Source organism: Oryzias melastigma, linkage group LG11 (assembly GCF_002922805.2).
Source record: "Oryzias melastigma strain HK-1 linkage group LG11, ASM292280v2, whole genome shotgun sequence".
Taxonomy (NCBI): domain Eukaryota; kingdom Metazoa; phylum Chordata; class Actinopteri; order Beloniformes; family Adrianichthyidae; genus Oryzias; species Oryzias melastigma.
This window is the reverse complement of record NC_050522.1, coordinates 26,853,065-26,869,253: the sequence shown is the minus strand read 5'-3', so window position 1 is coordinate 26,869,253 and position 16,189 is coordinate 26,853,065. Positions and strand designations below refer to the sequence as shown.

Sequence of the window (16,189 nt, the reverse complement as noted above, 5' to 3'; positions counted from 1 at the left end):
AAGTATGTATTAACATGTTTATTTATCTAAACACATGATTTTATTTATGTTTGATGACTCTATTTTCCACTCCAATGGAGCATATATAATTAATCTTATCATAATTTTGGCAAAATATTATATTTATAAGAAAAAGTGGTCAGAAAAAATCTCCTTTTGAATTATTTTAAAGAAACATATCTTAAATTATATCTAGCCTCTATAGAACAAACAAAAAATATGTAATAGTAAATTAACAAAAACAATTAGACTAATGACACTTTAGATTTGTTGCTTCTGATTGAGCTGACCCCACAAGTTTTCTTTTTTTCTGTTATTGACTATGTATGTTTTATATTGTTCATTCTTTTTTGTTTGTTTGCTTGTTTCTGGAAAGTCTCGAATATTCCGCCAAATATTGTAATGACATTGTGTTTAAATAAACATTTTTTTAGTGTAATCTGTTGGATGTGTTGTTGGACCAGAATATTTGTCACCATAATAGATATATTTTGTTTAATTGAAAGTCTTTGTTTTTAGCAAATTGGTTGGAAAAGGAGTTTATTGGACATTTTTTGGTAATTATTTTAATCAAAACACTTTCTTTGATCAAAATTGAATTTGGTCTTCTCATTAAAATAAGAAAAATAATTAAATTCATTCCAATTTTTACTAAAACTCAGCAAAAAATGTTCCAACAACTTTCTTCAGAAATGAGGTCAAGGATTATTCTTGGCCGACAAAGATTACAAATATTTGTTTTCTTGAGATTTTAAATAATCTATATTATTATTACCATTCCTTGATAAAAGGAAAACATATTTAGCAGAATTACAGAACCACAGAAGGTGAAAGGATACAAAAGATTTTTCTTTCATATCTTGTCCCTCGCACAAAATGTGACCTTTAAAATATAAATGATATTTACTCTACGAATCATTTTTACATACTTTAACTGGGAAAAGAATCTTTGTGTCTTTGGTGGGAATGAAGTAGAAACTGGAGCATCTTTTCTTTGAATGTAAGCATGTAAACATTTTTGGGTCTGAAACAAAAACTATAATTATATTAACCTTTAATGATATTAAAATACAATTAAGTGATACAATCTGGACTTTCTGATTCATACTTCGTGATTTCAAAACATTTGGTACATAATTCTCACATTAACGGATATTAAACGGTCTCAAACTCTTCTCCAAATGAAAATTAGAACAAAACCTAAACTGATGAAACATGATCTAATTTGATCTATTTAATCTTTTGATTTAGACTCTTTTTGTAAAAGTTATATTTCTGGATTTAGTTTTCATACTTGTCTTCATCTCATCATTGATACGGATGTCATTGATTTTAGTGAAATAAAGGATGAAAAAAACCCTTTAGATGTATTTTTTTAAAAGCAGATGTAATGTTATCTGCACCTTGTCAGATTTTCAAATTAAATAATAAAATATGTGTTATGATATTATGTGTTGCAGCAATTACAGTAAAATGTGTTGGCAGGTTTGCTGTGTTTAAATATTTATCTATATTCATTAAAATTATTACGTCTGATCTTCTCAAAAGACATGAAACAATAACGGATTACATTTACATAAATTAAGTTTAGTAACATTTGTTTTCTCGTCTCAAACTGAAAACTGTCACTGATGCAAATATTTCAGGAATGAAAGACAAACAAAGAACTTCCAAACGTAGGAGAAAATAAATGTATATTTATGTTTTCTGGGCAAAAATATTTGTATGTACATGATTTCATAAAAAGAATTTCAGCTCAGAATTTGAAATAATTGTGATTTCTTTTTAGTTGAACACATTGATGCAAAAGCAAACAGATTTTAGAAGTATCTGATGAGAGTTTACACAATGATGACAGTAGAGTGAATAGAAAAACAGCTGTTGGTTGATATCAACAATCAATAGAAACGATTGGCTGCTAACTGTGAGACATTCAATTACAGTTACGGTTTTAAGCAGTTTTTCAGGTTAAAAGTCAAACAGTCTGTGATAAAAAGCATAAATTCTAAATACTCTATACATAAGATTTGATGGTTTTCATGGTTTGTCACTGAGTACTTTAAACACAAACAAAATTATACATAAATTCATAACTTTGAACTGAGTTATCGACATCAGAGACGATGCAATGCAACATCAATATGGTGGAAATGTAACTAGATAAACAATATCATAAACAAAGTTTTATTTACAGATCATTTTCTGCCATCATTGGATTTTCCTGGGATGTGAACTCCAGACTCGACTGAGCAGCAGAGTCGGATGTGAAGCTCCACGTTGGAGCCGGTCGGATGTGAAGCTCCACGTTGGAACCGGTCGGATGTGAAGCTCCACGTTGGAGCCGGTCGGATGTGAAGCTCCACGTTGGAGCCGGTCGGATGTGAAGCTCCACGTTGGAGCCGGTCGGACGTGAAGCTCCACGTTGGAGCCGGTCGGACGTGAAGCTCCACGTTGGAGCCGGTTGGATGTGAAGCTCCACGTTGGAGCCGGTCGGATGTGAAGCTCCACGTTGGAGTCGTGGAGCCGGTCGGATGTGAAGCTCCACGTTGGAGCCGGTCGGATGTGCAGACGAGTGTGAAGGTTTCAGAAATACAACTTTTTATGACCCAAATGTGTTTGTGAGATTACAAAAACTGAAAGCTGCACAGGAATGACGGAGAAAACCAAAACCCTGAATTTGACAACAGTAACAAAAAGTTCCAAACATCCATCAGCGAATTCCGATGGAGTATTAGGGCCAACAGGAAAGGAAATATATGAGAATAAAGTATGAAAAAAGGTCATTTTATGGGAATAAAGTTACACAAGTTTGAGAAAAACTTTCACAATTTACAGGAATAAAGTTGTAAAAGTTGCTTCAAAAAGTTCTGACTTTGCAAGGAAACATTTTTTCAAAATAAAATGTTACATTCAGTTTTTAAAATGTTTGAACAAGAACAAGTTTACCTGATGCAGCAGACGACTGAGAGGATGGACGTCACGCTGCTCAACAATCTGTCAGTCGGCTTCACTTGTTTGGTTTTTGGAATGTTATTTTCATAAAATTCCTACTACATTTGTATTTGTAAAATTATGACTTTTTAAAGAGTAAATTTGTGATTTTATTCTGTAAAATTTGAGTCACAGTTTCATAAGTTTCTTCTCATATTTTATTCTTTTCTGGTGACCATAATCCTCCCACGTCGTCTGACCCCATTCAGGTAAATAGAATAAACATTTTGTGTTTTAGTGATAAAGCTCATATTATTAATAACATTTGGGTTTCTCTCCGTGTTCTTTCCGTCTGCACTAAATTCATTTTAGCATGTTTGAAACAAACTGTCTGACTGGTTGGAGTTTCTCCAGAACCACAAGCTGTAAAGTGGCGTTTGGGTCAGAGGTCGGAGGTCACTCGGGGTCGGTCGGGGGCTGATAGCTGGACCGTCGGGAGACCCTGTCCAGGCGGTCCACCGCCACACTCTCGAAGGCCCTCCTCATCAGAGGATGCTCCTCCAGGACCTCGTTGAAGTCGTCTGCGCTCAGCGAGTACAGGCGGCAGTAGGTCTCCGCCCTCACGCTGGCCGTGCGGCGTCCCTGAGTCAGCAGGCAGATCTCTGGAAGCAACAGAGACGGAATCCTCATGAACGTTCTTTTAAAGTATGAGGTCACAGTCAAGGCCCGGGGGCCGGATCCGGCCCTCCAGGTAATTCTATTTTACTGTTATTAATGACCTGATGTTATCTTGAGCTCATTTCTAACTTGTATAATTTTGACAAAATATATTTTTATGGAGAGTAAAATATTAAAGTTATTTAAGGTTTAAGTTGATTTATTCTGGAATAATATTCTTGAATTTTTATTTTTTATATTTATGTTAGAAAGTTACAGTTTTTAAGTTTTAAAAATTGTCATTCTTCTAGCTTTTTAGACTATTTTGAAGTTTGGCTAATATTTCAGCTACATGCTGCATGTTTTGGCTAACCTCAGTTTATTTTTAGTTTTTTAGGGTAATTTGGCATTTAGTTAATATTTTAGCTTCAGTGTTTTTAACTATCAATTTCAGCATCTTCAACAGTCAAATTCAGCTTCCATCATTCACTCTAGTATTATCTCAGCTAATGCTGTATATCTAGTTCATAAATATGTTAAAAAGTTACAGTTTTAAAGTTTTATAAATGTAGTTTTGGAGTGTTCAGTAAATGTTTATCCTGCTCGTCCCGCAGGTTAAGGTGTGTTTTGGGTTTCGGCCCCCGTCTGATCGAGTTTGACCCCCCTGGTTTAAAGTTTTGTGCCCGTTGGGTTATAATGATGAAACGTTTCACATCCAATTTATCCATCAGAGGAAAATCTATCAGCGAAGGACAAATCCTTCTCCATTCAGCAATCCCTAAATGTAGATTAGGCCAGATTACCATGTTAATTTCAGCAGTAAAGGGTTATTGTCTTTGACGGATTACATCATGACATTATCTTTCATGGAGAGCTGTGGCGACTAAAGCAAAGGAGGAACACGCCGCCCCTCTCCCCGTGTTTAAAGCGCCTCAGTGGGAGAAAGGCTCACAGGGGTGGATTAATATTGTGGCATTCTAATGTGTTCTGAAGGTCCTTAATCTGTTCCAATCACGTTTTTAAGCTCTTTTTAATACAAACTTGGAGTCTTGTGAGTTTGAGTGAATTTAATCTGTTGTTTCTGCTCCACAGCTCTGATTCTTTCTTCTGTTTTTTATCATAAATAAATGTGGTCCAACATCCGTGTTCATGGAGAAAAGCCCCAAACGGTTCATCAAACACGATCCACTTATGAAGCAAACAGAAAACGCTCAGCAGCAGATTGGTGAGGGTTAATCAGCAGCAAAGGAGACGCTGAATCCCAGAGCCTCTTATGAACTCGATACAGAGCAGTATGAAGGTCAGCGGCAGACGATTTACCCCCGAAATATGCTCCATCGCTGAGTCTAATCTCCTTACTTCCGCGGGGAATGACCGTGACGGTGCCGTGCTGGATGAAGTACATTTTGCGACCCAGCGTTCCTTCTCGTATGATGAAATCTGCGGGTTGAAAGACCTCGAAGCGAAGCTTGGTCAGGATTACCGTCACGAAATGAGGGTCAGTGTTGGCGAAGAGCGGCATGTTGGCGACGAGGCCGCGGCAGTTATAGCTGACGATCTCCTGCAGACGGAGAACAGACGTCATGGAGACGTTTGAGGAGAGGATGGAGGAACGAAGACCTCATGAGGTTCTGCTCAAAACAGAAACGTTTATGACACTCTTGGGGAATAAACATTTATCAAACGGAAACTTTGTGATTTAATGTGACGATAAAAATGCAGTTAAATGTTTCATTACTCTGAATCTGTTCTCTTTAAATCTAAATTATTTTAGAACCTGAAACAACAACTTCTGATAAAATAATCAAAAGTGTCTTCTCTTAAAAACCTTAAAAAAATCAAATTTCTATAAAATCTCTCAAACATTCATTGATATTTATAGAAATCTTTTACAGTAGAAATCCTGATTTCTGAGAATTAAATTAAACATTTGAGTCTAAATGTGGATTTATGGAGGTTTGGACAGAAATCTAAAGGTTCCTGTAAGAATTAAAACAGTTAATTAAGCAAATGTCTCATGGTTTATGTCTAAAGGAAGAATCATCATTTCGTTCATGAACTTTTTCCATTTTCATAGAAACATTCTGTCATGAATCAACTGTTTTATTTTCTGTTTTCATACATAATCAGCTATCAAATTAATGCTGTCATGTGATCATTTGTTGTGCCATTAATTAATTGTGACCTGAAGTTCATTAATCAAATTAATTGATTTCTGAATTTTGTAACCCAATAATTGCTGTGAAAAGCCTCATTTTGAGGTATTTTAATTAGTAATATTGTGGCGACTAAAAGATCAATAAAAAATTTCTATCCTTTACTTGACCACCGAGGGGTCATTTTTTTCAATCTCAAACAAATAAAAACATTTAAAAAAAATAAAAAAAAACATCAGATCCAGAGTGTCGGATTTACCACATCAGAAACGAGTAGGAACACTTTCTGAGGAATGTAAGAGTATTTAGAACACAAACTTCTTATCGATACCTTCATTCAAACGTTGATATACCTGATTCCACAGTTTACCACAACAGCAAGACAGTAGGAAAACATTTGGGTGAATTGGATTATTTTAAGAGTGGAATAAAGCGGAAAAGAAATGGAGAATCTTAGAAGGAAGAATTGAAACACGCGGAGGAATTGAACTAATCAGGCTTTGGAGTTTATTATTGATTTATTTTTAATCTATCTTCATAATCTGGACAAAAACAAGTGCTAGGAGGTGAACTTTCCCCTAAAATGAAGCTTTTCATAACTTCTCACGACGATCACCAAAAAGGAGCGAGAGCGGACCGCGGTTCGTCCGCACTGTTGCCATGGCAACGGAGCGCGTATTAAACATCCCACTTTTGGAAAAAATAAATAAATAAATGTAAATAATCTGTTTTACACTTAAATACGTAATTTTTTTGTTCTTGTTCTTTTTCTTCTGGTGTTTTCTTTCCTTTTAATGCTTCTTTTGGAGCTTTTTTTTTACACCCGAGAATCCAAGAACTATTTTCTACTGGGCTTCAAAAGTTGATTTAACAAGAATGTTTTTGTTTTTTCACTTTTGGAACCAGTAGTTATCAGCAACAAAAAAAAAATATATTATTTTTTTTTTTTTAAAGAACACAAAAACTGTCTGAAAGTCCGACCCCATTTGTCCTCCGAGGTTTAGACGAGATTCTAGATTTCATGTTGTGTTCTGACATGTTGTCGTCTTGTGCTGAGCGACATGACGATACACAAGTGTCCACGGTCCCATTTCTCTACTGTTGATTGGAGCAAAAACGTGTTTCCTACGAAGAAACTGGAAAACGTTGTGTACTCTAAGAAATGTTTCTCATTTATAACAATTTATTTACATGTTACTTGAAAACCTAAAGTCAGAGAAAAGGAAGTAAAGATATTTTAGTTTTTTCCAGGGAATCCCTGATAATTAAGGTGGTATATCTTAATATATTTCGTTGTTGTGATATAAAATAATCTAAATCATGATACACAGTTTTTTCCATGTCAGCACTAGTTATGGGTGAAGTTCTCTATGACTTTATCTGTGAAAAAGGCTGAGAGCTGATGGTAAAGTTGTGGTTCAGTCCAGGAGGAACATGGAACCAGTCGGGGTCGAAGCCGTCCCACCTCCTTCAGAGGGTCGCTCAGCTCCCCCAGGATGCTGTCCTCGTCGAACATCTTGCCCTGGAAGCGATGCTCGTAGTAGTCGTGGATCCTTTGCCTCACGTCCGCGGGGAGTTTATGGAAGGACATGTACTGCTCCACCTGCTTGTACTGAGAACATTTGACAGAACAGTCGGGATTCAGCCTGGAGCCGACACGTCAGACGTCTCCAACATTCACATTTCCCAGCATGTGTTTGCTGGACGCTTACGCAGCCGCCGTTCTGCTGCGGGCTTATTTTTCTCTCATTATAAGTGGATTACAAACTCATTTGCAATCGCCATCAGCAGACAGTGATCCAAACAAAGGTGCTGCCATTTGTCATCATCTGTTCAGATTTATCTTGGGAAAATCCCCTGAAAAGGGTCAGCGGAAGGCCAAAAAACCCATTAGATTAGATAATGTACATACTCTATTTGGCTCAGTCTTCTGAATAAAGTACAAGTAAGTAAGACGATGACGTGGAATGGCTGGATCACGTCAGCGGCCGTCATGGAACACGTGCGGCGGCTCTCTACCTTCTCCTGGTACTGCCGGTGCGACGCGTCCAAAGACTGGACCAGATTGGTGGCGTGGCCCAGGAACATGGCGTAGCAGGTAGCGCCCACGACCATGCTGATCATGGTCAGCCAGACGTCAGTCATGCCCTCGGGGGGGTTGGCGCCATACCCGATACAGAGCATGTGGCTCATGGCCATGAAAAGGGCGTAGGAGTACTGGATGTGCCAGGTTGCATTCTGGGAACACAATGTAAAAACAATGAAGACAATCAAACAAAGATCTAAATGATGTGATCTTCTCTTCTAAAATATGAAAGTCCTTCCATACAGAAGGAAATATGTCAACCTTTTATATGATTTTGTGATTATGATCATAAAAGTCGACAGTTGTTGATCAGATCAGACAACAGGAAGTTCAGACGTCGGGTTCCACACATTCTCATTCACGACTCGTCACATTTGGACGACTGGTTAAGAACCTTCTGGGTGTCTCCAACTCATCACTTTTTGACATGCTGACTGGTCCCATCAACCAACCTCTGGGTACCAGTCCGGTACGGGAACATGGACTGCACCGGTATCTTAACCTTAACCTGGTACCGGACGTGGACCTGAACTGGTTCCTGCTGCGGTACTAGTTTTGGACGTAGTACCAAACACGGACCAGGCTAGGGTTAAGGTTCTGGGTCAGGGTACTGGTACTGGCACATCCCGAGGTTCGGTCTGAACCCGGTACTGAGTCCTACAAACTGACTGAAACTCTGATTTAATTGGGACAGGCACAAGTCGAAGAGTGACGCGGAGGGTCCTTAACCAATCATCGGTTTGGTGACAACTTGGGAATAAGAATGTGTTCTCAGGTTTCTAAGAACCGTTCATCTCCTCTCCGGTGTAATCACTCCATCGCTTTTCTGTTTCCTACTGGAAATTGAAATCTACGTGTCCACACAGCTGTCAGTAGAGAGCAGCAGGAAGTTCTGTAGTCTCCTGGTAAACTGTGAACTCCTGGAGACACCTGGTGACACCTGAAGACTCCTAAAGACACCTGAAGACACCTGGTGACACCTAAAGACACGTGGTGACACCTGAAGACACCTGGAGACACCTGGAGAAACCTGGAGAAACCTGGTGACACCTAAAGACACCTGAAGACACCTGGTGACACCTAAAGACACCTAAAGACACCTAGAGACACCTGAAGACACGTGGAGACACCTGGAGACACCTGGAGAAACCTGAAAAAACCTGAAGACACCTAGAGACACCTGAAGACACCTGGAGACACCTAGAGACACCTAAAGACACCTAGAGACACCTGGAGACACCTAGAGACACCTAGAGACACCTGGTGACACCTGAAGACACCTGGAGACACGTGGAGACAACCTGTAGACACCTGGAGAAACCTGAAGACACCTAGAGACACCTAAAGACACCTAAAGACACCTAGAGACACCTAAAGACACCTGGTGACACCTAAAGACACCTGGAGACACCTGAAGACACCTAAAGACAATTGAAACCACCTGAAGACACCTGGAGAAACCTGAAGACACCTAGAGACACCTAAAGACACCTAAAGACACCTGGTGACACCTAAAGACACCTGGAGACACCTAAAGATACCTGGTGACACCTAAAGACACCTGGAGAAACCTGAAGACACCTAGAGACACCTGAAGACACCAGGAAACACCTAAAGACACCAGGAAACACCTGAAGATACCTGGAGACACCTGAAGACACCTGGAGACACCAGGAAACACCTGAAGACCCTTATAGACACCTGAAGACACCTGGAGACACCTGAAGACACCTGGAGACACCTGAACCGCAGCAGCTGCTGAAACCATCACTGACTGTAGGAACTTCAACCTGAACTTCTGTGGATTCTGCTCGTCTCCACTCTTCCTCCAAACGCTGGACCTTCATTTACAAAGTAAACCTGAAGAACTTTCTTCTTAAACGAGGAGTTTGGACCACAGACGGTCCAGATCTTTCTGTTCCTGGTTCAATTATAATTATTTTATAATGGCAGTTTTCATTTAATTTGATTTGTTGAAATATTTCTGGTGAGAAAAAAAAGGAAATGTTCCTCAGCAGCCAAACTTTTTCTTTTTGTTTGTAGATTAAATGAGTTTGAAGCGGTTGCAGAATTTGTGATAATCCCATCAAAAAACATAAAAACATTTTATGTAAAGTGAAGAGCTTCTTTATTCCTACAAGCAGCTGAAAGAAGGAACAAATGCAAACTGAAAAAAGCATCAAAATATTTCAGTTTGAATCTATTTTCCAAAAATTCTCTCCTTAAACTTTCCAGGATTCCCTCAGAACCATGAATCTTTCTCCACAAAATGATGGAGATGAATAAGAAGTTTATCAAACTTCGACTGGATGGACTCACCACCATGTTGTTCCTGTAAACCCAGCAGTCTGGAGGGAAGTCCTGCAGCATGGGCACCATGAAGGTCAGGCAGCCGTCCCAGTGGCACAGCAGCAGCATCATCCCGATCAGGTTCACGATCCGCACCACGGCGCTGGCCAGGTCATAGGTCATGTGGAAGATCTGTCAGACGGAGGAGACGGTTCAGACACGCGTCTGCTGTTTGGATCTTTAGAACGCAGCCGTCTTCCTGCGCACCTCTTCCCACTGGTGGATGTATCGGATCAGGCGGGACAACCGCAGCAGACGCAGCAGACTGAGGATCTTGGTGAAACGGACGATGCGGAGGGCGCGGGCGGTGCGGTACACGTCAGACGACTCGTGCCGCCCCTCCAGGTCCACCACCAGAAAGATGTAGTCGACCGGGATGGAGGAGACGAAGTCGACCAGGAACCAGGTCCGGATGTAGTGCATCCGGATCTCTTTGGGGTCCAGGATGACGTGACTGTCCTCCACCAGGATGCCGGTGCGGAAGTTGAAGATGAGATCCATGAGGAAGAGCGTGTCCGACAGGACGTTGAAGACGATCCAGGGCAGCGTGTTCTGGTCCTCGAAGAAGGTGATGCCCCAGGGCAAAATCACCAGGTTGCTCATCATCAGCAGGAGCATGACGATGTCCCAGTAGAACCTGGAAACCAGAAGGAGGTGCTGGTGTCAGGGTCTGAGGATTGAACTATCCTCACAGATAGCACGAGGCTGAACAGGAAGACTGAGACTTTACAGAGTTACCAGGACGACACATTCTCATCCTCAGGTCCGGTTAAGGGACCTTCCGCCTCACTTTTTGACATCCAACTTGTTCAAACTCGTCGTTCATAAAATCAAGAGTCTCCATTCACGCTCAGGATGCATCCAGTACCAGTGTCCTAACCCAGTGCTGGTACCCCAACCTTAACCTGGTACTGGTTCATATCCGGTACAGGGTCTGGTACTGGTTTGGGTCCAGTACAACATCTGATCCGGTGTCTGGTTTGGTTACTGGTGCGCTACGGTTGGGGACCCGTGATTTAATATGAACAGCTAGCACATCAAAACACGACGAGTTAGGGAGACCAAAAAAGTCAAAAAGTGGCGCAGAGGGGCCAGAAACCAAACGTCATCATGTGACGCCTGGGGAGAACGTGTTGGCCAGGAGGACGTGTGGAAGTGGTGAACAGACAGATCCATCAGAGGGGTCTCCTGGAACAGCAGATCCATTTCTAATCCTGGAGGCACTTTTAGTTCAAAACCAAAGAGTTCTGCTCCCTTCATTGAGGAAGTCTGTGATTAGTCACCTGAACCCGTACGAGGGGGGGTTGACCCAGACGGGTTCTGTGGGGTTTGGGTTCTCCAATCCTTGGAGGATCTTTATAGAAGCACAGGTGTGTCTTCCAGTTATCTTGAGGTTCATACGGTCACCTCGAATGGAACATCCTAGTGTTGTGTGTAAGTGTACCGTGAAGGATTGGTGAGGATAACGGAAGTTCCACACTTCTGCTGTCCAGGTGAGTCCTGGATCCTTACTGACCGCACAAACACGTCCACACAAACTACACTCTGACTGTCTCATTTCTAGCAGTCAGGAGTGTGCACGTATCATATAAACAAGCACTAACGGGATGTTTGGGGGCGGAGTTAAAACATGAAAAATCTGTAGGACACACCTGCCTCTCACCTGGTCCCCTCCTACTGACCCCTACGTGTTGTAAAAGTGTTCATTGTGACCTGTCGCCCGCAGCACGCCCGTAGATAAACATTCTCTCTACGGATCACTATGACCTGATGGTTCCTGCGGGTCAGGTACAGGTCTGGCCATTGACCAGACCTCACCCAGCGTAAGGAAGGCTGGATCTGAGGCCCAAACGGTTCTGAGAGTTTACACGATGATGTGAAAGATCAGATTTTAAATCCAGTTTTTTCTACTTTCAAGAGTTTTTGACCTTGAAATGATGCATCTCTGTTATTCAGTTTCATTATGTTTGTTTAGATGAAGATTGTTGTTTATTAATGGGCTTCAGCCAAAATGTATAAATAAATGTATAAACAGATTTCCTGGTCGGATTTATTTCTGATTATATCACAAAATATTCTTTCGTGTTTTTCTTTTCAAGGTGAGGCTACATACGCTGGAGCCCTGGATTAAACGGTAAGTTGTGGCTTAGCGCCATATGGCGTGGAGGGATTCATGCAAACAGCGGATCAAACCGTTTCACTGATTTGAAAAGTTTCTGCGAAAACATCAAAGTCTTGGACAGAAGAGTTGTGACGTTCTCGTTGGATCTCGTCTACATCTGTATAGACATCCTATAGACCGCATGTTCACCCGCGCAGCTCAGAGCAGAGCAGCTCATGTTAAAGATGCAGGACCTGAAACTTCTACCCAGAGAGAATGAGGCCGTTCCATTATGAGGAAAGTGTGCCACCGAGCACAGGAGCCGCTTTGTTTCTTCATCTTCATTCAGAGAAGCCATTAACTATGAATGCTGAGGGCCTCGTCCGGATCGCTGTTCTATCTACAATCAATGAACAAAAGGGAGCGTCACGCCCGCCGCAAATGACGGCGCTGTCATGGGATGGAGCGAGCGCGGCGCTCATCAGTGTCTGTGCATACGGACATGTTCCTGCTCGTCTCCAGTGTCCTGCAGAGGAGCGGCTTGGATTTCCATACAGATTGTTTACATCACACATCAATCACTCGGGTCTTTCCCTCAATCTGTCACAGCAGCATTATGAGCTGTCATAGCAGTATTATGATCTGTCATAGCAGCATTATGAGCTGTCATAGCAGTATTATGATCTGTCATAGCAGCAATATGGTCTGTCACAGCTGTATCATGATCTGTCATACCAGCAATATGATCTGTCACAGCTGCATTATGAGCTGTCACAGCAGCATTATGATCTGTCACAGCAGTATTATGATCTGTCATAGCAGCAATATGATCTGTCATAGTAGCATTATGATCTGTCATACCAGCAATATGATCTGTCACAGCTGCATTATGAGCTGTCATAGCAGCAATATGATCTGTCACAGCAGCATTATGAGCTGTCACAGCTGTATTATGATCTGTCATAGCAGCAATATGATCTGTCACAGCTGTATTATGATCTGTCATAGCAGCAATGTGATCTGCCATAGCAGCAATATGATCTGTCACAGCTGTATTATGATCTGTCACATTTACATTATGATCTGTCATAGCAGCAATATGATCTGTCACAATTTAAATATGATCTGTCACAGCAGCATTACGATGTGTCACAATCTATAAACCAGCTCAGTGGCCTTGTGGTAGAGTGTCCGCCCTGAGGTTGGAAGGTCGTGGGTTCAAATCCCGGCCGAGTCAGACCAAAGACTCTACAAATGGGACCCAGTCCCTCTCTGCTGGACACTCAGCACTAAGGAGTTGGACTGGGGGGTTAAACCATCAACTGGTTCCCGAGCGCGGCTGTGTCTGCAGCTCACCACTCCCCCAGGGGAGGGGTCAAATGCAGAGAACACATTTCACACATTTAGGTGCGTGACAAATAGTGGGACTTTAACTTTATCAGAACTGCATTATGAGCTGTCACGGCAGCATTATGAGCTGTCACAGCAGCATTATGATCTGTCACAGCAGCATTATGAGCTGTCACAGCAGCCTTATTCAGACAGAGAACCTGGAGATCAGCTGGATGTTTCAGGGATTGAACTTTCCTTTGATCCCAGATCCAACAGAAGAGTTTGATCTGGTGTCTGACGTTCATGTTCCTCTCTTCATCTGAGTCTCTTCTGCTCCATTTGAGGAGACTCTGCAGCTTCACAAACTTTCTGGATTCTTTTTTTGCTCCCATGAACGACTACAGGAGCAGAGATGATCTGTGAAGGTCTTTGCTTTTACCAAACTCGGTGATGAGTCGCTACTGTTTACTGCTCCACCATGAATAACAGCAAATTAGAAACAAGTTTATAAAAAGTAAAGATCGTTCAAAGTCTTTAAGAGTGAAGAAAATCTCTAAAACTCTTTTTCATCTCTGAGACTTTTATTTTGAAGGTGCAGAGTTTGTGTCTTTCAACCCTCATTAAAATCTGTCCCATCAGTCCGTTAGAGGAAGCGGCCATAAGGTTTGAGGAGGTCCTGAGTAATCCCCCCTCAGCTGTATTATTGCATAATAGAACAAGATGGGAATTATAGGGATTCTTATGGGCAATAATCCCCACGTTCAGCTTGATCCTTCCTGTCTGTTCCACCCTGATGGTGAAAATGTTTCAACTTGATACCAGCTCCTCTTAATAACTTCCAGAACAGAGTCCTGAGAACAATACGCTTCCCGTTTCTGTTTGCCGCCTCCAACCGGATCCGATCCCGTCAAAGTGAAGTCAGACCTGAAGGGTTTCATCTGGGATCTAAGTGGATCCGTCAGGAGGATCATTTCCTCTCATGAACAGGACTCGTGGCGTGCTATGAGTAACGCGGATGATGTCCTACATTCTGCATCGTTAATCAAATCCCTTCATCTCCTTATCACCGCCGTGACATCAGCTTCTGTCCTTGAAACCCGGATCTGCTTCCTGGTTGGAGACCAGAAGCTTAAACGCTTTCAAGGAAACTTAATGGAGTTCAGGGAGAGAGGAGAGATGTGGAGTACCTGAAGTCACTGTAGGGGTGGATGATCCACACGCCGAAGCTCTTGACCCTCTCCTGCTCCGCAGCAACCCCTTTGTGGCTGCCAAACATGCGCAGGGAGAACTTGTTGACGCCGGGCTGCAGCATGGAGCCCAGCTGCTTCTGGAAGTAGGTGGACTGGTCCTGGAGGATCTCATCCATGCCGCCTTCGCCCTCGCCGTTGATGTCCAGCAGGCCGTCGGGGTCGGCCGTGTAGTCATCGTTGTGGGTCTTGACCAAGGAGAAGAGCGTCCTGGTCACGTCGCTCCTCTTTTCTGTCTTTGGGGATGGAGTGGCTGGGGGGGTGGTCCTCTGGGAGCCGCTTCTCCACCTGGAGAAGCGGAGGCTGCTCCAGCTGCGGTACCTGGAGATCTCTGGTTTGTGGGACGGACTTTCCCCCACGACCTTCTGCTCCTCTGCAGCACTCCTGGCTGGGCTGGTCATGACTGGAGTTTAGAAGACCTGAACAGGAAGAGGGACGTCTTCGGGAAGAGGGACGTCTGCAGGATGAGGGACGTCTGCAGGATGAGGGACGTCTTCGGGAGGAGGGACGTCTGCAGGAAGAGGGACGTCTGCAGGATGAGGGACGTCTGCAGGATGAGGGACGTCTGCAGGATGAGGGACGTCTGCAGGATGAGGGACGTCTGCAGGAAGCGTCTGCAGGAAGATCAGCTTCTGACACAGTTTGATCCAGAAGCCATTTTACATTTGACTGTAAAATCAAATTTAAAATATCTGAAGTTAAAAAAATGTTCAAAGTTGATCAAAAAGTTCTCCAGAAATAAACCTCCATGTTTAAAAAGTACAAAGTCCTTGTTTCTTCATCCGAGTGTCTGCAGAGCTCAGGAGATCTGCGCAGACGCCGCAAACATCCTCCGCAGCTGCAGCCGCGCGCTGTGAGGAGCGGCGCAGATTGCGGCGGGAGCTCGGTGGCCTTTTTCATAATCGGCTTGAGCGTCCATTTAACCCCCGCCCGCCCACGTGACGCAGCCCCCTCCCCTCGCGAAGCGTGTCCGGTCCCGGAGCTGCTGCAGCTTCATGCTGTCGGAACCGGAACCGGAACCGGGACAAAACACCTGAGGAACCATTTATTTTTTTTTAATTTAAAACAGAACTTTTTGTTTGTTAAATTTCATTCTGTGATTTTTGCTCTCATTGATCCTCCGCGTTGATTTCACATGAACTCAAAGTAAACAAAACATGTCATGAAATAAATCTAATAAATCTGCATTAAATGTCTGAAAGGTTTACAAGTCAATGCAGATTTTATTTGGAAATTATCTCAAAATTGTCACGTTTTTCTTAGTTTGATGAGGAAAAACTCTTTTTCTTCAAACCATTTTTACAGTTTTTTCTTTGTGTTTTTATTTTCA

General features: G+C 42.3%; 1 protein-coding gene across 1 annotated transcript; it reads right to left on the bottom strand.

Moving 5' to 3' along the window:
- Positions 1–1,682: 1,682 nt before the first annotated feature.
- LOC112162375 (potassium/sodium hyperpolarization-activated cyclic nucleotide-gated channel 2) lies at positions 1,683–15,821 on the bottom strand. The gene is made up of 7 exons (XM_024298181.2): positions 14,800–15,821; positions 10,387–10,816; positions 10,150–10,311; positions 7,764–7,982; positions 7,210–7,356; positions 4,909–5,149; positions 1,683–3,593 (listed from the first exon to the last, which is right to left on the bottom strand). The coding sequence occupies exons 1-7, from the start codon at positions 15,258–15,260 to the stop codon at positions 3,388–3,390; spliced, it is 1,866 nt and encodes a 621-aa protein (XP_024153949.1). The 5' UTR covers positions 15,261–15,821; the 3' UTR covers positions 1,683–3,387.
- Between the last annotated feature and the right edge of the window lie 368 nt (positions 15,822–16,189).